Below are 24692 nucleotides of genomic sequence, written 5' to 3'. Positions count from 1 at the left end.
GTTGCAGTATTGTGTAAAATAGTTGCATGTATCAGAATCCTGCCCCTCGTACTCTCTCTCACTTCATGTGGTAGCTGATGACTTAGTCTTCGATGTTTAATGTTGCCGATGCCATACTGAAATACACTCTTAGCCTGTCACTTCCTGTGTGTCGTGAATGGGAATCTGTTTTAGCTTGATCCATATTTTCTCCCTCTCAGTCCCAGCTTCCCTCCATGTGTTGTTCATCATTTTGTATGACACCTCCTTAATCACAAAAGTTTTATTAGTTACTGAAGCTCAAATGGTTAGGTTTGTCAGTGAGCTCCAGTGAAGGTAATTTACTTCAGGTCACAGCTATGGTCTGAATGAATAATTAAGAAGAAGCCAGCAGCTTTGGGTGCTTTAGTGTGAAACTTCTAAAGTTAGTTAACTTGCATTTCAGATTGCTTCCAAGTATGACCATCAGGCAGAAGAAGACCTCCGCAACTGGATAGAAGAGGTGACAGGCATGAGCATTGGCGCCAACTTCCAGCTGGGCTTGAAAGATGGCATTATCCTCTGCGAGTAAGCCTTGGTCCTGACGTGGCTGCTCTTCCAGTCCTCCCCGTGACCTCTGTCATGCCTCTTGCCCAGTCCAGGGTCTCAAAACCTTGATATTCTGCAAATGTTTTTAATGCTTTCCTTTACTGATGTTAAAAGGACCAACTTTACATTCCACTCCTTGTTTGTTATTCCAATAAATACGCTGTCACTTAATGCTTTTCCTTTCAGACTCATAAACAAGCTCCAGCCAGGCTCAGTGAAGAAGGTCAATGAGTCCTCATTAAACTGGCCTCAGGTAACAGCCAAGTCAGCAACCCCTGAGTCTAGCTGGTTACTCTCTATGCAGCAAGAACTTGGTTATAGTTTTTAAATAGACAATTTAGCAGAAATCTGTGCACATGACTATACTTGGTTCTCTTATAGTGTTACTTTTTAAATGTTTCCATAATTACCTAGAATTAGTTCTGTGGCTCTTAGAGATGTTTAGCTTAGAAGTTTTCTTATTCTGTATTTAGTCTGTATACTCTCAGGAGTTGACACAGCTTACACAGAGAAATACGACCTAGACCACAGGATGGATAAGGGAAAAATCAAGGAATTTAACATAACCACGGGTGGACTGTAGAACATGGTATTAACCTTAGTCATCGTTATGAATGTGTATGGCTAAGTAAAATTTAATCTTTTGTCTTGAGCATGTTTTGAGATATAAGAGAATAAACATTTAGTAACCACATATTTTTTAACATCTAAACACAATAAATTGTGCCTTAACGTAATTTTGTACCATTTGAGAAAGAAAATTCCAGTCTTGGATAGTTCAGACACTGAATTCTTTAAAACATGTAAGGAAGGTCTTGACTTTAAAGAAAAACCCTGACTGCTTAAAAAGACCATTATGTAATCTACTATGAAATACTCTTGCCCTTTTTCTAAGAGAGCTACACTTACTGTGTATCTGGTCATGAATCCTTGCCAAGTAGCTTTCTGCCTTGCATCCTGTATTTAGTCATAAAGACTTAAAATTCCTAGATAATATGAATGTCAGTGTTTAGCTCCAAAAGTTATATGCTTTTTTTTTTTAATAGTTGGAGAATATTGGCAACTTTATTAAAGCTATTCAGGCTTATGGCATGAAGCCACATGACATATTTGAAGCAAATGATCTTTTTGAGAATGGAAACATGACCCAGGTTCAGACTACGTTGGTGGCCCTTGCAGGTCTGGTACGTATATGTCTTTAATGGCTGTTTAAAGAAATCCCTACTACATTGGTGATTAATTGCGTCTTTGCCCTCATGGGAATTCAGGCTAGGCCTGTCTCTCTGTAATTATTAGCTTTGGAGAAAGGCTGCTGACATCAGCTGCCTAATACTGGATAGCTTAATTAGAGTACTCACGTTTCAGAGGTCTCTAGTGTGGTTTGAGTGGCCGTAGATATTTTTTTCACCACAAGCTTGGGTCTTACCGAACTTAACCTTTATCTCTGGACCATATAGTTTCTCTGTTGTTCTTTTGTAAATCTCTGTTGGCAGAATCTCTGTGTAAGTGTTCCTTTTCAGTTAGTGTGCATATTTCTGTGTAGGCCAAAACAAAAGGATTCCATACAACCATTGACATTGGAGTTAAGTATGCAGAAAAACAAACAAGACGTTTTGATGAAGGAAAATTAAAAGCTGGCCAGAGTGTAATTGGTTTGCAGGTGAGTCATGTGGTATTGGGGCTTCCCTGGTGGCTTCAGTGGTAAAGAATCCACCTCCAATGCAGGAGATTTGGGTTCAGTCCCTGGATCAAGAAGATCCCCTGGAGAAGGAAATGGCAACCCACTCCAGTATTCTTGCCTGGAGAATCCCATGGACAGAGGAGCCTGGAGGGCTACAGTCCATGGGGTCGCAAAGAGTCGGACACGACTGAGCGACTAATACTTTCACTTTTTCATTCTTGCCTGGAGAATCCCATGGAGAGTAGAGCCTGGCGGGCTACAGTCCATGGTGTTGCAAAAGAGTCGGAGCTGACTTAGTGACTAAACAACAGTGATGTGGTATTGTTTATTATTTTTCACCATCCAAAATTGTCTCTTATAAGTAAGGAATAGATATATACATTTTGCGGCTTATACAATTTTTCTCCATTTAAAGCTGGTTAGACGATGATGGTTTTAGAAGAAACCTCAGACATGTCCTCTGACTTGGTAATTGTTTCTCCAGGAAATGTTTTTTTTTAGTCCTAATTACATTGTCCTAGTTTCCAAGAAAACATATTTTATAAATTCCTAAATGTTATTGACCAAATGAAGCAATTTTACAAAACCTCAAAGCCAGTCGTTTATTTACCCTAAAGCATGGTTTGTCAGTCCTGGGGAGTTCTTCATTCAGGTATTTTTTTCCTTTATGTTGTTCTCTTAGAGAATGTCACAGAAACACCACTGCTAAATGCCTAGTATGCTGAGGGCTTTTCTATCTGATCCTTTTGGACACAATGCCTCTCTGTTGATTGAGTCAAATGAGGTGGATCTGTTCATTAATTTCAGCTTTATTGGAGTATAACTGACAGATGAATTTGTTTTTTACACAGTACAAAATTGTACTGATGGCGAGAGATTACAAATATGAATTTCCAAACTGGAAATATGAATTTCCAGTAATCAGTTATTTAAATTATGATAACTGATTACTCAAAAAAATATGATAACTCCATAAATGGAAATAGTAATGAAAAGATGATAAGAGTTCAAAGATTAAGGAAAACAAATCAGGATTATAAAATACTGTCAGCTTGATCCTAGTTTTATTTTTTAAATGCACGTGCATATTTTTGTGTGTGTGTATTTATACGTATATGTATCTGGATATATACACAGAAACAAGATACACAAGAGAATGTCTAAAGGCTAGAACTATAGTGATTTTCCCCCCTTTCCTTTTTGCTTGTATTTTTTATCTTCTCCAATAAACAGGTTTGACTTGTAATAATACAGCTTTCCTTTAATAGATCATTGTTTTTAAGGACAAAAGCCCAACAGTAGAAATGTGTCCCCAACTAGAACAGGGTATGCTGGTTAGCCCTGAAGCCATGTTACTCACAGTGGAGAAGAAAAGTTAAAATTTTCTCTGAACATGGTTGAATTTAAACTCTTCATTCTGCCTCTCTCTGTCTAATGATATGTGAATTAGAGATATAAAATATAGCTTTTTTCTCCTAAAAATGTTGATTTTAATGACACTTAAGTCCTTGCTAAGCTGCCAGACAAGACACCTGGCATTTACTATCACATTTTATACAAAACACATCTGGAGTAGAAAAGCATGTTGTTGAGCCAGAGATTGCTCTGTCCCTTTAAGTGGCTGAAGCAGGTACTCCTTAATTTGGTTGCCTGTGCTACAGAGTGTGGGGGAAAGAGTAGCATAGGAAATTATTCACAATTCTGCCATTGTCGTAATTTTATGTGTGTCTGTCCTCTTTCTATGTGCACATTTTTATCTGATTATGTTGTGAGGTTTTATATCCAATGAAGTCTTTGAAATTTTTCTTTTGCAAATGAGCACCTTAAAATTTTATTTGTAAAAGCATAAAGGTTTTGTATTTAGTTAATGGCAACCTCAGCTCTGGAGGGGACTTGTCAATGGCGTCCCTTCTAAGAAATCTTTTTTAGCAGAACAGAAAGTTTGGTTGTGTCAGATAGATTGTTGACTTCTGATAAGTAGTGATTTTATTTTTAACTTAAAGATGGGAACCAACAAATGCGCCAGCCAAGCAGGTATGACAGCCTATGGGACGAGGAGGCACCTTTATGATCCCAAAATGCAAACTGACAAACCTTTTGATCAGACCACAATTAGCCTGCAAATGGGCACCAACAAAGGAGCCAGCCAGGTAAGTGATACCTTGATTATACTTGTTTCAGAGAGTACAAAAGGGCCATTTAAATTCACACTTAACCTTATTCTTATTAACCGAGTTCAAAGTGGTTATTTTTGTGCGATATATATAGAGTATACTCCTTGAGGAAAGTAAGATTTGCTGAGAAAGCAAAAGGATCAAAGGGCCTTTTCTGTAGCCACATAAGTACCGTGTGGCCCACGGCTGTTAACGGCAGTAAGAATAGCTGGCATTTCTACCAAACCAGAAGAAAAAGATACTTTTTTTTACAGTGTTATTGCTCCAAATCCAAGTGAATTGCTCTGACTTTTATTTATTTCTAATGCTTCTTAGTTTTAAAGGAGCCCTCAACAAACTTGGTAGGTAAAAGTATCTACAACTAGCTATTTTACTATCTACAACAACTATTTTACAACTAGCTAGCAACCTGGTAAATGTGTGAACAAGTGGATGGAAATCAGCGCAAGGAGAATGCTATTAATAGTATTCTAACACTATGCACAATGGAAGTATTTCCTGTGAAAAACAGGTCACCAGTGCCTCGCAAGGAGGTGTACCTGTGACTTACATCAGAGCAGGACACGTCTCATGTCCAGCAGGAGTGGGGATAAGGTTTGGGGGAAGCGTTGCGCCGTGACCCCATGAGGCGTGCTGTTGTTGCCCTTTATGGAGCTTGTCCTGTACATGGGCTCTGTCTCAGAGCTGCCACTCAGGTATTTTTTACCGATTAAATCTGAAGCATGTGCTTGGCGTAAATGAAGAGATGAGGTGAGTTACCAGCCTGTGAAAAGGCAGGGAGTAGATGTTCTGAGATGGCTGGCTCTTTGGCGCCTCAGAGCCTCAAGTCCTTAAGGACTGCTCAGAGTGAAATACTTTTTTTTAAGTTATAATATTTTGAGAAAGATATTTGCTTTACACAGCAGGAAGAATTTTATATTACACATTGTGTATGTGTGTGCTCAGTTGTGTCTTGACTCTCTGCGACCCCATGGACTGTAGCCCGCTCTCCTATCCATGGAATTCTCCAGGCAAGAATACTGGAGTGGGTTGCCATTTCCTATTCCAGTGTGATTTTTGTTCAATGTATTACAGACTTTTGAAATTGGTGACCTGGATAGCGTGTATGGTCATAGTAGGCATTCAGGTATAGCTTTCAGGTATGCCAGCATTATGCCGGGTTTTTCTATTCTTTGTGCCCAGTCTTCTCCCTGGGCACAAAGTAGGTGGTATTGTCTCCATCTTGTGCGTGAGAACCCTAAAACTGAAAGTAAATTAACTTGTCTGAGGCCACAGAGCAGTGTTATAGCAGAGCAAGGACTTGAAGGGAAGGACTGACCTGGCTTGAAAGCCAATGAATATTACTTTGTAAGAGAGATTCAGCATCGAGATATTTTGGTGAGCTAGCTTTACCCCTGAACCAAATGAAAGTTATTAGTGTTCACGTTCAATGTGCATTTCATAATTTAGAGACTATTCACAGGAAAAGATTTTAGCTGCTGTTTTGACTTTGCTATGCTTTAATCCTAGGCGGGAATGTTAGCACCGGGTACCCGAAGAGACATCTACGATCAGAAGCTAACATTACAACCCGTGGACAACTCGACGATTTCCCTGCAGATGGGTACCAACAAAGTCGCTTCCCAGAAAGGAATGAGTGTGTATGGGCTTGGGCGGCAAGTGTATGATCCCAAATACTGTGCTGCTCCCACAGAGCCTGTCATTCACAATGGAAGCCAAGGAACAGGAACCAATGGGTCAGAAATCAGTGATAGTGATTATCAGGCAGAATACCCAGATGAGTATCATGGCGAGTACCAAGATGACTACCCCAGAGATTACCAGTATGGTGATCAAGGCATTGATTACTAGGTTCACAGAGGCGCTCAGTGTTTAGCCCATTGTTCTTATTCGGTGAGAACCAAGCTAGCCTTGAGTAATTTTTATCTTGTCTTCCTAAAACACTATTATGCTTATTGTACCTAAAGGAACTATTGCCTTACATACATTCCTTTTTCCTTTTTCTGCCTCTTCCCTAAATAGTTGCCTTTTAGTGCTGTGACAGTTAAATCCTACAGCATAACCAGTAACTCACATATGAAGTAAAAAGGAATACTGTGAAAGGGGAGTACTCTTGTACAGTCAATTCTTTCATTAAAAATCTATGCATTTTTACAGTCCTCTACTTAAACTGGTATTTTCAAACAATAGGAAGCTATTTTTTTTTTTTACAGTTTAGTATCTTGTTTCTACATGGAAGACTAAACATGCTTATAGCTAAATGTGGTCTTTGCCAACTAAATTTAAGATGCAGCGTTTTAGAAATTTACATATCAATGTTTCTGCAGTATTGTTTGCTAATTTTTAAATAAAGTCCTGATCAGTGTGCATTTGTGATTATATGTGTACTTATTTTTTACCTAAGCCGACGAGATCTTTTCCGAGTGGTGTTTCAAAAGGAGCATGTACAAAACCGGCCTGCAGACATCAAAGTCTGGGGGTGCCTTTGCTCTTCCTGTTTGTGCCAATGTATCAATGTAGAATTGCTCTGTTTTCCTCCACTGTATTTATTGCTGCATTTCTCAGCATAAACCTATCCCATTGTATTTTTTATAAATAAATATTTTTTTTGAACATTCATACGAGCCACAGGCTGATTATTTTTCTAGCTAATTTCAGATGAGTAGAGTCAGACTTTTTTTTTTTTTAAGTATTCTTTCCCAGGTATTGTTACAAGATACTTTAACATTTCTTTACTGAATCTACACACCATTACTGGGACTGAATGCTCTAGACAAAGCTTAAAAAAAGGAAGGGACCTGCCCATTGCACACAGGAAATGCCAGCCAGGATTCAAACTATCATTTGACCCTTTGCTTATTCCATTGTCCTTCAGCTGCCTCTACCTCATTCTAAATCCAATTTGGAATAATCTTAAAATCATCTTGGGAAACACTGGGGATGGGGTGGGGTGATTTTATGTTATATTCTAGGGTGAATGATACTAAGAAACATCTGGATTAGGAATAGGACATACTGTTTAATAACAGATGAGGATTTATAGTAAGTTTAGCAAAACCTATGGCACCCCACTCCAGTACTCTTGCCTAGAAAATCCCATGGATGGAGGAGCCTGGTAGGCTGCAGTCCTTGGGGTTGCTAAGAGTTGGACACAACTGAGCAACTTCACTTTCACTTTTCACTTTCATGCATTGGAGAAGGAAATGGCAACCCACTCCAGTGTTCTTGCCTGGAGAATCCCAGGGACGGGGGAGCCTGCTGGGCTGCCGTCTCTGGGGTCGCACAGAGTTGGACACGACTGAAGCAACTTAGCAGCAGCAGCAGCAACCTTCGGTTATGACATGGAGGAGGTCGAACATCTAAGTGTTGTAATGATAAAAAAATCCAATCATGAAGAAGAGACAAGTGGTTAACATACTTTCGGATGTTTTCTCAGCCAAGTGATTTCCTCTGATAGCGCTGGCTCTCTCAGGCCTTGGGGGTGAACCATGCCTGCTTGTTTTTCGCTGAGGCAGATAACGAGGACATAGGGGTGTCTGTACCCACAAAAGCAGCCCAGTTGACTTGCTCATCACACAACAATGACTAAGTTTTACGCTTCAGAGAAACTGCTCTGTAAATCCTTTTCTTAAAAGGAGACGAGTTCAACTAATTCGATGGTGCTGTTTAAGGGAAAAGTCATAATCTGCATCTGTTATAGGAGACCTGAGCCGCCACGGCAGTTTTCTGCCCTCCGTGAAGAGGAGTTTAGGGAAACATATTTACTGTTTGCCCTGCCAAATAAGCCAGACTGGCTGTCCTGTTAGGAGAGTGGGTAATTCTGTTTACCTGTTCATCTAGTTGAAGCAAGGCTGCCCATTAACATGTTAGATGTTCCTATTTGTTTAAAGCTTTAAAAAGGAAAAACAGCCCAAGGACACCCCTCCCCCCCTTTCTCTACCCACCACTGAATCTAAACCTGGGAATGGGGTCCAGGCGGAACTTGAAATCTTCCTCTAGGCAGTCCTCAGGTGGGCCTGGCTTGGAAAACCACTTATGCAGAACGTTTGCTCATTTCTACGAGGTGGCCTTGTACTTTGAACAAAATTTAACTTCACATCTGGTTAAACTTGTGCCTCTTCTATGCCATGCCCATCAGGTGGTAGTTCCAGTTACACTCTTGGTTTTAATTGTCCCTAAATTGAAGAATTGTACTTCGAAAAGCTGTAACGTACATAGCTCATTTCCAGGAGTGGAGGATTAGGAAAAAGTTCTCTGTAGTAGGGCAATATTCCAGAGATTTCTGCTAAGGTTTATTGATTGTGAGTGAGGAAGTCCTTTTCAGGGTGTGCTGAAATGAGTATTTACATAATGTGCTTTTTTTTTTTTTAATTGACCTCATAAACAAGGTCTTAAAAGATTTTTCAGTCTCATTTGGTGCAAAAAAGGTTGCATACTTTTTCTGTGGTTCTAGTATTGTAACGTGGGGACAAAAACAGTGGCAAAGAACTGGGGCCACATTGGGCCTTATCGTTTATCCTGCGCACAGCTCTTAGGAGAAGGAAACTTTTTCAGGTACAAATACCTGATGGGCACTTATCTCACAATGGCCGGAGTTCTGTTCCCTCTTCGCTTGTTAATGAGTTCTTGTTTCTCTGTGCCCTTGTGTTTAACTTATTGATCCTTTTTACAAAATCCTGAAAAATAAAAGAATGAGTTAGACCAGTGTTCTGTATCCACACTGATTGGCAGTCATTTACGTGGCCATATCATTTTGGGGAATTTTGTCCTTAAAGTTTTCCCTGTTGAACTAAAATATCTTGAGGGGTAGATTTCAAAGTGGGTTTTTAATTAAAAAAAAGTGTAAATTGTAGACAGAGACCTAGTTAACTTCCTAATACCATAAGAACAACCATAAGAAGCACGTTCTTTGGGATACATACCAAATATGTTAAAGTGTTGTATTTTTATGATCTGTTGGGAGAAGGATACACTTATTTATGAAACTATAGAAGTGTTTTTAAACATCAGTGCCTGGCTGGACTAAGGAGTGCTTTGCATTCTCTGTTTCAAAGCAGAAGGGCCTTAATGCCTAGATTTTATGGTAATCGAGCGAAAGAAAATTGTTAAAATGTTACTTGACAGAGACAACAGAAAGAGATGAGAAGATTCATTCAGCTGTTAAAATATCCCTGTCTACACAGGATAAGGCAAATATGCAACAACTGTGTTGCAAAAACTGTTGGGAACAGCTGCCTGCTATTTCCAGATAGGATGGGGGCTCTACTGAGGGTGTGGCTTTTCTCAACCTTGTGCCCTGGTTAACAAAGGGCCTCAGAATCACAGATCTGTCAATAGCGGCCTTGAAGGTGATTGGTCTCCATGGGAGTGGGCGTTCCCTAAAATACAACTGGTATGACATGATATTTGGGGATGCAAAAATACCTTAGAAAAAAGATCAACTGTGAAAGCTCTGGACCATACAAAAGGCCAAAATAAGCCATTAAGACCAGTAGGGACTTGGATGGCTACTGCACCCAAAATACCTTCTACCCTGGGTCATTTACTAAGTGCTTAATTGTTCAGCTTCACTTTTCTCCAGGAAGGTTTCAATAAGGGAGGTGGGATCAGCCTCAGAAAATACAACGCAAATCTCACTCTCAGGACATTTGGGTCTTGTGGTGGAAGCTCACAGAGCCTGCCTACCTGGGAGAGAAAATAAGCTGGGTACCAGCCTCCTTTATGTGTGAGTCAAACACTTTTGAGATTATGAGGATGGAGGTTGAAAAAGGAAATGAGATGTTTACTTACCAAAAACTCTTGGTCCATAAAGTAGGGCTTTTCTGAGGATCCATCATTTGTTTCCAGATCAACAGCAAAACACAGGAAAAGTGCATCCAGCACAGTTTCAAACACAGATAAAAAACTGTGGGCTACTAAGTAGGCGAAAAAAGCAACCAAGAGCAGTGGGATTGCCCACACCTGAAGCACACGGTGGTAGTTAAATGCCATCAGTCCTCCAAAAACTGTGAAACACACCACTAACACCTGTCCAAAACAAGAGTTTGTTGAAAATATCTATAAATTGGTTAGGATATTGTAGAAAAGATTTTTGTCAGGGATAAGCAATAGTTTCATATATGTGCATATGTGGGGGTGTATATGCCTTCCTATAATGAGTACTTGTCAGAAAACTGGATTCAGTAATATAGGAAGAAGGAAAAATGAAAAGCTATGATGATACCAAAAGAAACCCCAGTTAATCCGGAGAATGGGATGAGTATATATATACTTTCATTTTATCTATGCCTAATTTTTTTTATTTATGTAGATGTAATGGTACCTCAGGGCTTCCCTGGTGGCTCAGTGGTAAAGAATCTATCTGCCATTGCAGGAGGTGCAGGTTTGATTTCTGGGTCGGGAAGATTCCCTGGAGAAGGAAATGGCCACCCACTCCAGTATTCCAGCCTGCAGAATTCCCATGGACAGAGGAGCCTGGCAGGTTACAGTCCATGGGGTCACAAAACAGTCGGACTCAACTGAGCAACTAAACAACAGTGGTACCTCACAAAATTTTTAGTCTGTTTTCTTTTCTTTTACTAAAAACTACAATAACCATCTTCATTAGAACAGTTTTTTTATACACCCTCATTTTGAAAAACAATGATGTATCAATCCATTGAGTGGATGTTCTGTAGTTAAACGTGCGATTGCTTTTATCCTGGGGATTAAAGTGGATGGGCTTTCCAGTGCTGGTATAGGGATAATAGGATAATAGGCTTTTGCTATATGTAATTGCTATATTTCCAGGAAATGATTATAGGCCGTGAAGAACCTAATTCTTTACCAGACAAAATGGAACCCCCTGGAGCCTTCATTGTGCTTGGATATCCATAAACCGTCATTGTGCTTGGATATCCATAAAGATGGATGTGAATCTGCATGCCACTTCATTAAAAAAAAACCATCTGTAATTATGTGTTCCTTTTGAGAAATACAAGAAAATGAATTACTGCCTAAAGTAAAACACAAGTCTGTTATAAAAATGAAACCTCTTAATAAAAATTTTTGGAAGTAGCTATTACAAAATGTATCACCGGCAACCCTACCAAGCAAATGTAAACAATATTATCCATTTAGATACAACTACAACTTGGATTATTAGGCTGTTTTAAAAGGCATAATCAGTTTGTGCTTCTCGAGTACTGTCACACGAAAAGTCTCTGGGACCCAGCTGTGCCTTCAAATATATATGCAATTAGCACACACCTGTGAAATCCAAGCGTGTTCTGACTTGTTCCTGACGGCATTATGACAGTGATGCGCTGGAGACATACGCCAAATGCCACAGGAGCACACAGTGCTAAACAAGGAGTCACGAGTCCCCGTGTTTGGCACCGGCACAAGTGGAGACCAGAGCTCATTCACTCTGGGGCCACGAGAGCCACCGGCATTCCCGTCCTTGCGGAGGCATGGCTGGAGGGGCACAGGTGGCTAGCTTAGAAACGTGAAGATGTGGAAGGAGGGTCAGGGTGTCTGTCTGTGAAACTGTCTGTGAAATTCCAAGAATTTGAAAGGCAGGCAGGCGGAAGTAGGGCGAAGCAAACAGGTGTGTGCAGAATTAAGCCCAGTGAGTGACAACTACACGAGAGAGGCACTAGCCGGTACAAAGAACCTTCAACCTGAGGCAGGTCAAGAAGGGGCTGGAGTACTACTTCTACTCCAGGGACTCTAACCGACTACCCGGAAAGGGGATGTTAGTTTTAGTTTGTAGGTAGGAAAGATGAGGTTTTCACAAGATGACATACCACTCCTTAGAAAAAGACGACAGCAGGAATGCAACTGGCTCCATCTGAGATATCAACAATTCTGTATATTTAGGAACTTAATGCTCTTAACCGTGTAGACATTTCATCAGGCTTTAACACTATGCCCATACATATTTTTTTTTTAATATTTATTCATTTATTTGGCTCTTCTGGGTCTTAGTTGTAGCATGTGGGATCTAGTTTCCTAACCAGGGATTGAACTCAGGCCTCCTTCATTGGGAGCGTAGAGTCTTAGCCACTGGACCACCAGGGAAGTTCCAATTTTCATATATTTTTATGACAACCTCTATAAACCATTTATTCTCTGAAGTCATAGAGTCTTCATTCTAGATATGAAAAAGTGGGATCACAATGGATAATAGCTAAGAGTAAAACCAAGATTTGAATCCTGACTCAAGCTGCTGTGAAATCCTAGCCAAACTATTAAGCCCTAGTTTCTTCACCTGTAAAACAGAGATACTTCACAGGATTGATGATTAAATGAGAGGATGAGGCCCAGCACAGAGTAAGTGCTCAGGAAACAGTTCTCTGTCAAAGTCTTGTTGTATGGCTTAATTTTTGGATCCCAAGTTACTTTACTATTTTAGTTAAGATATCCTACCTTTCCTAGAAAAATTATGAAGTCTCCAAAGCAGTTAACAGATGTAAAATGACTTGAATTCTTGGATAAGAGTGTGAGAGCATCTTTTGCTGATGTACAAAAATCTGTCCCATTAATGGCAGTTGTAGTGTATGCATTCTGAAATAAAAGACAATAGTTAAAAACATGATGAGCTTTACTGTTTTAAAAATAATACAATGCCAGTACAGAATATTTGCAAAATAATTGCTATAAACCCACTATCTCTACCCATAAAAGTCATTTCAAAGTCCCTTTCAGTCTCTGGAATATATGCACATATATTTTCACATAATTGTAGTAAATGGAAAAGATATATTTCTGGTCAATATGGTAGATTAAGTGACAAGTGCTGCATAACTATACAGTTATGCATATACATAGCAGAGTTTGAGGGCAAAGAAGTTTAGGTACTAGACACAAAGCAGACCCTACCTGATCAGGAGCACTGAACCACAAGGACGCAGTGGGCAGGGAATCAGGTAAGGGCTGTAGGAGTGAGGGGCTGGGGTTGGACCCCTTGTGGGTAAGAAACTGCTCAGGCCCATGCCAGGAAACTGAACTGTCTGCACAATCACAGAATTTATACTCAGTCATTCAAGGAAATTGGTCAAGAAATGCAACTTCTGCCTGGAACCCCTGAAATGACTAGGGTCTGGGCAGAGGCAGAGGAAACCATATCCCCCAGGCCAGGGAATGGTGGAGCCCCACAGATAACCATACTTGAAGAAGACGAAGTGTTTGCAGGAAAAACTTATGAGGAGATTCAAGGAAATGAACAGAGCCTCCACCAAGAGAATCTGCACCTTGAGAACAATCTGAAATAAAGCATTCGAAGAAGTATGTTTAAGATGTTAAGGAGACCGAAGGAAGAGTGATCATAAAGAATGACAGTATGGTATGAAACATGAAGAGGCAGAGTAGAAGACAAATGGGACAGAAACTCTAGAAGTGGAAAGACATACAGTTTAGATGGTGCAATGGCATTGTTATATGTCTGACTTACGCTACATAGGAAATAAGCATCTTCATGTTTCTCCTTGACTTTTATTATTCTAATTTTTAATAAATACATTTATATCAGGAGTGTGTATATGCATGCACATATGTAGCTAGGACATATTTAAACTATTTGAAATATTTGCTATTATAAATAACTATGCAAGGAACATCTTAATTTCATGAATTTTGGATCATTTTTTAAGGATACATTTCCAGAAATGAGATTACTAAATCGAAGAGGACAAGTGGGTGTATGTGTTCATATGAGATTTCTTGGGTCATTTTTCCAAAATACCTTTTCCTTATAACTATATGATAATTTCAAAGCCATCTATTTACATTTCCCCTGAAATCTTTAAAATGCTACTTGCACTGCCAGTTTACAATAATTTATAAATATTACCTGCAAATATTACCTGCTTCTGTTTGCCTTTCCTTTTGGCTTAAAGGATGAAAGTTTTATTCCATGATATAAAGCTAATCCTTCCATACACCCATTCAAAAACACTGTAAAGAACCCAACTTGGAGTCTACTGCAGTAATCCAGCCCCCAGTGGTGCACGTCTTAATCAGAGCGAGTTACAGAGGAGAAGGGGAGCAAGGCCGTGGAATTATCTTTTATTTTTTGGCTATGTATACATTGCTATATTTAAAATGGACACGCAACAAAGACTCACTGTGTGGCATATGGAACTCCATTTAATATTATGTAACAACCCAAATGGGAAAAGATTTGAAAAAGAATAAGTCCATGTACATGCACAGCTGAATCGCCTTGCTGAACACCTGCATCCTAACTCACCCTCTCTTGGTAATTCCCTCTTCCCCACGGTCAACTAGAAAGGAATATTTGGTTCTCAAAGACGAAAGATTGGGTATTCGCCTCCCCAGGGAGGGCACCCTGCCTGCCTCAGCAGGATATTCTCCGTCAGATGTCTGATGAGGTCCCTGCAGAAGTGCCTTAATGGTAATCCACAAGAACTGTGGATTTCCGACTTACAACAAATGCACGTAAAATTCACGTTGAAAATCTCAAACTGGCTGTTGGCAGACTTAAGTCCACTAGTTTGAGGACTTAAGTCTTCAGAAGTGATATGAAAATGCATTGCTCATTATCTGATTAAGCATCTGTGATCATATAAGATTCTCAGAGACCTCACCACCAACTCAACATCCTGAAGACGTATGTGCAGGGCAGGTAGGTAAATGACGGAATCAGTCTTTTACAGACTGAAAACCAAGGTCAAAGGCATTGCCCCAAGTGCTCTGGAACATCAGGGAGCTTTTTTTTTTTCATTCTAACTTTCTGGATATGACACTGTCAAAAGGCTATTTTAAAAGCATGGCCCTGTCGGCAGGTAATCTCTGGGTCCAAGTCCCAGTCTTCAGTCTTCACCACTGACTGGCTGTCAGTTTTGGTTGATTTACCCCCTTGTCAGTCTTCAATGTCCTGATCTATAAAATGAATTATAGCACCTACTGCAAAGGGATGTTGGGAGGATTAAAGAACATTTTCCCTATAAAGCATTTAGCAAAGCACAGGCACACAGAAAGCATGTAATAGAGGGTGGTTATTTTCCTCCAGACCTCACCAATGATGATCTCATTTACAACTGGGAAACACAGAGGCCATTCTTTAAGCACTGAGGGGTTTGGAAAGAACCGGTGGTTTTTTCATCTGTAGGCTTTAATCCCTCACATTCGCAGGGACCCAGGAGAGACAGGACCTGCTTCCCAGATGACACCCCAGGTCCCCGCGTGATCTTGCTCAGCAGCAGGGCCACATGCCACTCGGCCTCTTTCTTTGGATTCTGTCCTCAGCCCCCACCCCTCCACGTCTCCTCTTAAACTGCGGTTCTTGGTGGTCTCCCTGTATCAGGCTGGGTATACAATTTCTGTGAAGATTTCCTTTTCCTACAGATCACAGCCTTGTAGTCAGCTTAGCACCACTGCTCATAAGCAATAAAAATAGATTTTATTCCTTGGCTAAAATAATTAAATGTTAAAATGGTACTTTCTCACACATGTGTTGACTCCACAGATCTTGGGGGCCCGTAACCATTTATCTTTTCTTTAATGTATCATGCCCTATGAAAGAGAGCATTAAAACCACTCTGACAGGGAAATTATATATATGCCTTCCTGCTGCTACTGCACCACTAGTATTTTACCACAAGGTTCAACCCTGCGTGCTGCAGAGAGACCTAGAATTAATGGCTGAATGAGGAGCTGGGGGACAGAAGAATCACTAACAACACAGGATACGGACTGAAAATTTCTGCAATTTCAGCATTAGCTAATTTGTACTTATTCTGAGAAGTGTTTCCTTGTCAGGCAACTGGAAGCTGGATGGCAGTAAGTGTCCAGTGCTGTAAGTCTTGGCTTGGAGCACTGGCATCTTCCTGGGATGACAGAACGCTAAAGTGATCTGTAGACCCTAGCAACACGTTAGGAAAGAATTGATACGATAAGGAACCGAGAATACATTGTGTTGGTGGTCATGGTTAATCATGAGATCCTGAAACAAGAAAAAAGGAGGTAGTGGCACCAGGCTTTTATTACCAGACAAAATTAAGTGTGCATGTTTCTTTAGCATGGCTGAACAAGTGGACGTGTCTATGCCTTGAGATGGAACCCACGAAAACACAAACTCGATACAAGGAAGGTTTACCCACTTGGCACCTCAACTCTCGGTCCCACTGTCACTCTCTTGCCTGGGACTGAGGACTCCCTGCAGGTACAGGTGGATTAGCTTTCAGACTCTCATGGACGGTCCACCAGGGTCTGTCACAAGCTGCAGAGGAGGGGTGGAGGGGGGGCTTGTATGGCTGGGAGGACTCGTGAATAATGAGCTACAACTCAAGCTCCAGTGAGAAAGCAGCATAGTGGAGTGGAAACCCAGCCAGGGGTGAGGGGAGGCGGGCACATGGGGGAGGGGAAGGGGTGGAAGATGTCATAGAACTGGCATTGGGCTGGCTTCCTACAGGGGACGGGGGTACATGGGGCCAAGGTGCAGCAGGAGACAGTGAAGTGAGACTTAGGGGTCAAGCAGAGAAGTGCGCTGGGACTCCCCCAGACCCGGACTTCAGCGGGGCTGAAGCATCATGCTGTGGAGCAAGGGGGAGGACAGGAAGGCACAGTCTGTGCTTCTGGAAGCTCCCCCAGGCTGCTCCATGAAGGCTCAGGGCAGATCTCTTCTCACCGTCTTCTGTTGAGCCAGAAAGCCCTGCACCTCCCAAAGATCATTCTCACCAAAGCCTTTGGGGGGCCCCCAGACACCTCCACTGTGCCTCCTGGCTCTGCTTGAGTTGTACCTAATGCCCAGTTGTTAGGGGAAGCACACTGATTGAAACCGCCTACGCTGGCCAGGCACCATAGTAACCATTTGCATGAGTTGTTTTATGACAGGAGGTCCTGGTAAGGAACATGGAACTAATAAGCCTCCACCAACTGGAAGAGTTGGTGTATCCTTTTGAACAAAGGGATACACCAACATGTCCAACCACCTCCCAGAATCCTTCTCTCTGGCATCCATCTTAGCTGAACAAGGCATGCACCACCAGGAAGGACTCTGAGTCAGAATGATTGGCTAAAGACAACCCGGAAACTAACCCCATCACCATAAAACCCGAGACTGCAAACCATGTGACAGAGCTGTTCTCCTGGGTTCCCTTACCCTCCTGCTCTCCGCCCAGGCGCCCTTTCCAAATAAAATCTCTTGCTTTGTCAGCACATGTGTCTCCTTGGACAATTCACTTCTGAGTGTTAGACAAGAGCTCAGTTTCAGGCCCTGGAAGGGGTCCCCCTTCCTGCCACACACTGTGACTACTCAAACTGAGCACATTGGTATCATTAACTATCAGAAACCAGGGGCCAGCTTCCCCCAAAATGAACTCTTCTGTGGGCAGAAAATAAGAGTATGAGGAATTAAACTCATGCCAGGTACTCTGCCCCCCTCTGCCCCACTTCAAGGGATGCCTTAGGGATATGTCTGCTTGCCAGAAACCTGGAAGCAGCTTCCTAATTTGTTCCTGTGGCCTTTTTTTTTTTCTTTTGCTATCCGTAGGCAGGTGTGCAACTTCTGTGTGTAAATAAATAACTGAAAATGGCAAGCACTCACAGAGTACATACTATGTGCTAGGCCTTGTTCTGTATTCCCCTGAAAACATTTAATCCTCTTAGCAACCACAAGTGGATGATGAGAACTAGAGCGCAGAGAGGTTGGGTAGCATACCCCCGACACACGCATGCAACCAACAGTGCATCACTTACAAGAAATGGACCTCTGACTCATTCAGGCCCATCAGGAAAACATTTACTTTGAGCTGTACTTTGTGCTTCCTTCCAAAAGATTCAAAATAATAAAGTGGTGCTCTCAGGAGACATATCATTAAAAAGACCCAAGGATGTGGCAGGATGGGTTAGTAGAAAGAGGCTGGGTTCCTATTAACATTGCCTCCACAGACTGGCTCACCAGCCCCGCTCAGTAATGTCACTTCACATTAACACCCGCTCTCAGGTTCTCGCTAGAGATGCTTCATGTCTGTACAGCACTTCAAAGTGGGCCAGGCACCCTCCTGCCATCATCTTGCTTGATGTGCTTCTCACCACAACTCAGTGAAATAATCACCACGGGTATATTATTCCCATTTCACAGAGAATTCTTATTTTTGAAGAGAAAGGAAAGAGATTAAGGTGTAATTTTAGGCAACAGAAAAGTTGGATTATTTCTTTGATTCACTCTGAGAGTTGTCCAAGAATGTTAATTGCAGCTTTTACACAGAAAGCACATTTTCCCTCCTTAACTCAAGCCGGAAGCCAGCCCAGTCCACTCTGCGTCCTTCATCAGCGAAGGGCAGCCATTAGTTCGCCTATGAAACTGAAGCGGGCCCTTCTTCGGGTGGCGGAACTGTGAACCCGAGCTTCTGTTGACTCTTCAGAAAGGTAAACAGTTTCCCTCTGCACAGGAGGAAAGGCGTTTGCCAAAAGCCCTGCCATGAATAGTCAGCTTTATTTCTGGAGTGCCTTCCTCACAAAATCCTGATATTTATTAACTCAAAATAAAACAAGAACTATGAAAACAAACCCGAGACACTGGATGATGAATAAATAACACTGGTGTTCATACTTTCCGAGGGACTGAAAGAAATACAGTGAAATCTGTGCCCAGAGCCGTCCTGGTCCTTTCTGGTGAGACTTGCAGGAACCATCGCAAGTGACTTTCCTCTCAGCTCCGTCTTTATGACAAACACATGCTGAGGAAGAAGGGGCACAGCCTCCGGGCCTGGCATCTGCCGCTCGGATCCATCCAGGAGTTCACCGCTCACCAGTTACTCAAGTTCAGGGAGATGGGGAGTGGGGAAACCTGCCAGACCCTTCGGGGTTGGGAGCGGGAGGCCGGTGAGGAGGAAACTTGCCTTGGCTGGGGCCTGATACTGCCAGTAAAGCCGGGTGCTAGTATTCTTGCCTGGAGAATTCCACGGACAGAGGAGCCTGTGGTTGCAAAGAGTCGGACACGACTGAGCAACTAACACACACACACGCACACACACACAGAGGCAGTGTGGTCCTGTTTGCTCCTTTAAAATGTATTTTCCTTTTGCTTATTTTTTTAGAAGAATGGCTCTATCATTTGCATGCTCGTCTTTAAAGAAAATCAATCAACATAGAGACAAACAAGAAAGCAAGAAAAAGTTACTCTGACTCCTCCCCTCAGAAATAATCATTGCTAATATCACGTGGACTTCACCCCAGTGTTTCCCCACAAAGCTATACAGCAGGGAGACAGACAGAAGAGAGGATGGATGGGCAGGTAAGCATGGGTCCTAAAACCGGAAACAAAAAGTACTGTTCAATGAAAGCACGAATGTGAACTCAACTTTAACAAAACGAAACTGAAACTGCAGGACTATTTGAATGCCAGACAAATGTATCTTCACACACAAGACTTCGGTTTCTAACAAAAAACAATCTTTCTAAAATTACTGTGAAAAATGTTAAGAGGTTAGAGTGCTTATTTTTTAACACCATGGCTTAAGTTTCAGCAGCACGAATGGTGAAAGATGAATCCTCCTCTGTTTTTTTCCTGCCTCCCGAGTTTAGTGTTTCGTTATTGCCGTTACCTTATCAGAAGTTTGAACATATACAGCTTCTTCCATAGTGACAGTCTTAATTACTGGGTGGCATTTACGCAGCGCAGCCACTGTCTCTGCTGCCTGACACTCAGCTCTGGGCCAGCTGCTCTGACTCTGTCCTGCAGGGCACGGAGTAGGGGGCCGGGGGAAGCCCTCAGCTGAAACGTCCTCTCTGTGAGGCTCATGCACACTGAATGCATAAAGGAAGATGCTTTCTGCAAACCAAGAATGGCCTCCAAATAATTCTTCATCCAAAGTCAAATTCAATCCATTGGTACATTTGTTCTTTCAGTAGAATGTTAGGATTAAAAGGTTATCCCAGATGCCACCCTGGAAAACCCTTTCATTTGACTAATGAGGAAGCAGAAGTCTCAAGAGGCTAAATGACCAGGCAGAAGGGACAAAAAATGGACATGAATCGGATATTCACAGTCATGCCCTCTCCTCTCCCCACATCCAGAAAAAGCCAAGTCAGGCCAATGCATCTTGCTGAACTTGGCCATCACTGATATGCTAGCAGAGTTCTGCGCCCCTCCAGGGAAACCCGCCAGGACAAGGATGCAGTGCTTAGTGGTGAGCAGGCCCTGGATACAGGGCTGTGCAGGAGTGCCGCCTGCCTCCCCCAGGCCCTTAGGGAGGGCTCTCCCTGCTTCAGCCTCATCTGACCTGGAAATCATTGGTGGTGGAAAAGACGGAGGCAAAGGGAAGCCTGGGCATCCATGTGGCAAAAAGTTGTGGATCTGGGCAAAGGGAAATATAGGGGATGGGAAATACTCCTACTATTTTTTGACGTTAGGCTTTATCAGAAAGAAGACTAAATGGATTGGCTGTCCCTGGTGAGTGAAGACCATTAATTTCCTCTCCTCCTTACTCTTACCCTTGACAGGGAACTCCAGGCAGCTCGGTGAAGCCAGTAGGGCTACAGACTTGAAGTCACAGGATCCCCACATAGCAGCTAGCATCCTGGGTAAGCTCTTCAGCCTCTGGCCTCAGCTTCCTCATTTGTACAGTGGCAGTAACACCTGCACGGTATCCTTGAGAGGACAAACTTAGACCATGTATGTACATGTTTACCAGGGTGCCTGACAGACCATAAAAAAATGACTTCTTAGGTGGCACAGTGGTAACGAATCTGCCTGCCAATGCAGGAGACACAAAAGACACAGGTTCGATCCCTGGGTTGGGAAGATCCCCTGGAGGAGGAAATGGCAACCTACTCCAGTATTCTTGACTGGAGAATCCCATGGATAGAGGAGCCTGGCAGACTATAGTCCATGGGGTTGCAAAGAGTTAGACACGACGGAGCAACCGTCTGAGCTGAAATGGCTATGTTTTTCACAGGCCCAAGAAGATTGGTTCTCAAGAGAATGTCAAACATCTTTGATTTGAAGCTCAGGCCCGAGGAAATGGCAAGAGGGAGATGGGGAACAGAAATGGGAATGTTTACATGTTTTCATATATTGCACACTTTGGGGGAATAATTTCTAAATCAGGTGCATGTCCCCTTATGAACATGCTGCTGATGGGAGTGGGGCAGGCGAAGCAGCAGTTGACCTGCGAGGCCTGCTGACAGAGAGCCTGGTAATCGATTGAGAGGTTGCTGGGGGTAATCACTGCTCTGTGCATGCTTGGCCCAGCATGCAGTGGAAACTCTCTTATAAGAAAAATGCTTCTGTTTAAAGACACTGGCTGTAATAACAGATCTCTTCTTCCTGAAGCTCCAAAGACTACTTGCTCTTCCATTCTGGCCTCCTCTAACCACTAGCACTTCTGCTCAGAAAGCAGATTCCCTTACAGTCAGTCCTAGGTGTTGTCAGGGCAGCTCCAACAAGCGAGGGCACCTCTTATGAGCTGGCATTTTTCTTTACTGTCTCCCTGATATTCCTAGCAGATGCTCTAGGTCTGTGAGAAGGCAGCACAAACCAGGGCTGGTACTGAGAAAGCAGGGGCTCATCCTCCCATCCAAAGACACGCATGGAGGGTGTGCCTCCGCTGGGCACTGGGCACTGAGCCAGGCTGACAGGTTTGTGTTCTTGGACCTCACGAAGTTTCTTTATTGCTGCCTTGATGGAGGCAAGATGTTGGCAGGGCCAACAGTCCCCGAGGGCCCTTCTTGCCCCCACCAAGATGCTTCCTGATGAAGTCATCCGGCCTCAGCTGTCTCACTCCTTGGATGAATGCAAGTCTAGCAAATGCTTTTCCCTGCCCCACCCCTGTGCCAGCTGAGGCCTCCTGGACAAGGCAAAAGGAGGGAGAAGAGTTTCAAAGACTGGATCCACTTGACAAAACTTTAAGGAATTTTCTAGCCCTGCCTAGATAAAAATGCTAACTGTGCCAAAATGCTCTTAGTCACTTCCTCTCCTATTCTTCACAGACCTCGTTTCTGCAATGTTGGTAGAGATGAGCCCTTAAATGGAAGGAGGACTGTCTAGCGGTCCCCAGTGTGTGTGACGGTTCACTCTGCTCTCACGACTTCTGTTTCTCTTCCTGCCTCTGTTTTCTCGTTTTGGGTCTGTCTGCCTCATTCCCCCAGGACTCAATCTGTGGCTCATTCCCCCAGGTGAGGGGAGGGAGCTGCAGGTAGGGTACTAAGCAGACACTCAGTGTGAAATTCTCACTGGCTTTTGATTTCCAAAATTTTAGCTCTCTAAACCTTTCCTACTGGTGAAGAAGGTGAAGGAAGGGGGTTCCCAACATGACCCCAGTGTCTGGGAATAAAAGGTGGGCATGGTCTTCCTCTATCCCCCAGTTAGAAAATGAGACCCCATTGAACTGGGGAAGGAGAGGGAGAGATCTGTGGGTTCCAAACACAAGTCCAGGTCTGCCTTTTTTTTTTTTTTTTTTTAACAGAGCATGGTGAAGTGGCAGGACTCTAAATGGAAGTGTCCATCCCTAGGGTCTGGGTTTGCTGGGTGGGAGGGGGTTTCAGAGACCTGGGGCTTTCAGAACTAAAATCAGAACAATCTCAGGCAAAGCAAGAGGGTTGGTTACCCTACCCACAGGCACATCTAGGCAGATAGGGCCATAAATGGCCTTCCAGAAGACTCCTGCTTCCCCAGCAGGGCCTGAAGGAGCCACGAGGATAGGAGGATGTATGTCTCAATGGCAAGCTGTGTGTACTAATACCCCGGGCTACCTGATACTTTGTATAACACCATGGAGGGATAGCCCAAGAACAATGGATTAGACTTTCTGCCAGTTCAGTGGAATGGGAGTTCACAGCCAGAAATGAGGTTGAGAGTCATGATATAATATTTCTTGCACATCTGAGATTGTGGTTGTGGTTCACACCCGTGTGGAAGTCAGGCAAAGCTGAGACTCACATGGTGGCAGCTGCAGCCTGGAACACCGTCAGGCTCTAGCTTGTAGCAGAATGTGAGATCAGTACCTGCCACATCAAAGTGGCTTTTACTCCCTCCACCACTGTGACGCACACCACCTTCCTCTTTAAAAAAAAAAAAATTATGAATGCATTCTCTAGTCTCTGGCCAACAATCAACACCTTCTCCCAACAGGTCTAATGCCTAAGACAAAAACAGTTGGGGAGCGACAGCCCCTTAGAAGGGTATGGCAGCGAGGAGGCGAGGGTGTGTCTTCAGAGGTGGGCAGTCTGAGCCTCGGACAACAACTCTGTTCCAGAAGCAGATGCAGATAAAGAGAAATGACATGAAGACACCTGCTCTCCATCATGAGGAAGATTAGATTTGAGGTAAGAGCTAGTTGATGGTTTAATTTCATTTCCCACACTAAATGAATTTGGGAAATGTCAAAGCTAATCTATAATCTTTCTGTTTCTTAAGCACTTAGGATAATGTTGCAAACTTGGATTGTGAAGTTCTGTCTTCCAACTGAACCATCCCCCTGCCTGGCCCCGACCATCACCCAGCCTCAGTTGTAAGTGTGGTACCCACAACAGGCACTAGACTGCGGGTGTGAAGAACACAGGAGGAGTCAACAGGCGACTGCCTCCACCTCAGGTCAAACACTGTTCACTGGAGCTCAGTGTTTGCACAGGTCACCTGCTTTCTTATTTATAGGAAAATTGGATTTTGCTGACTCAAAAGTCAGTTTCCATAGATCAAAGTTAAAACCACAGGCCACCTCCCTCAGCATACCTAGAACATGCCACGACAGGAAGGGACAAAGAGCGATAAGGCACATGTCCTGAGAGTTTGGAGGGAAGGGCAGAGCACAGTCTGGCTCAGCACTTTGGGATCCACCTGCCCCTGGGAACACACCTTCTCAGCTTATTCACTGAGTTTACAGGGGAGACTTCAGGAGCTGGGGTACGCTGTTGGCTCGACCTGGGAAGAGAATGGTTTGGTCTCTTTGTTTCAAGGGTGAAACATTAATCACCTGCTTTTACAATGCACTTTCCACCCCAGGCATTAGATATTCAAGGTGGTATTTTTAATCTTCATCTGCTGTCTCTCGGATCTCTCTACTTAGAACTTTATTAGGAAGAGGGGGTGATTTATTAGGTCCCCAAAACCTTAACACTCAACTCTTGTACTTTCCTTCTGTGTAACCTGGAGCCTCTTGATCAAAGTGAAAAAGGAGAGAGTGAAAAAGTTGGCTTAAAACGCAACATTCAGAAAACTAAGATCATGGCATCTTGTCCCATCACTTCATGGCAAATAGATGGGGAAACAGTGGAAACAGTGACAGACTTTATTTTCTTGGGCTCTAAAATCTCTGCAGATGGTG

The 24692-nt window shown here is 42.9% G+C and overlaps 2 protein-coding genes across 6 annotated transcripts in view; one reads left to right on the top strand and one right to left on the bottom strand.

Annotated features, from left to right (window-relative positions):
• The window catches only part of CNN3 (calponin 3), a 29772-nt gene extending 22733 nt beyond the window's left edge, over positions 1-7039 (top strand). The window contains exons 2-7 of the mRNA XM_004002212.5: positions 425-546; positions 754-820; positions 1614-1751; positions 2111-2227; positions 4252-4398; positions 5932-7039. Coding sequence (XP_004002261.2) covers positions 425-546; positions 754-820; positions 1614-1751; positions 2111-2227; positions 4252-4398; positions 5932-6273 — 933 coding nt within the window. The 3' untranslated portion in view covers positions 6274-7039. The remainder of the gene's footprint in view (positions 1-424; positions 547-753; positions 821-1613; positions 1752-2110; positions 2228-4251; positions 4399-5931) is intronic.
• A 382-nt stretch (positions 7040-7421) lies between these two features.
• SLC44A3 (solute carrier family 44 member 3) overlaps positions 7422-24692 on the bottom strand; it is an 84566-nt gene continuing 67295 nt past the window's right edge. For all 5 annotated transcript variants that reach the window (XM_015092126.4, XM_042251142.2, XM_060400881.1 and 2 more), the window contains 3 exons: positions 12832-12969; positions 10213-10449; positions 7422-9098 (listed from right to left, as the gene is read on the bottom strand). In XM_015092126.4, coding sequence (XP_014947612.3) covers positions 9003-9098; positions 10213-10449; positions 12832-12969 — 471 coding nt within the window. In that variant the 3' untranslated portion in view covers positions 7422-9002. The remainder of the gene's footprint in view (positions 9099-10212; positions 10450-12831; positions 12970-24692) is intronic.

The sequence above is a fragment of the Ovis aries genome, chromosome 1 (assembly GCF_016772045.2).
Source record: "Ovis aries strain OAR_USU_Benz2616 breed Rambouillet chromosome 1, ARS-UI_Ramb_v3.0, whole genome shotgun sequence".
In the NCBI taxonomy this organism is placed as follows: Eukaryota; Metazoa; Chordata; class Mammalia; order Artiodactyla; family Bovidae; genus Ovis; species Ovis aries.
This window is presented reverse-complemented; position numbering and strand designations above follow the sequence as displayed.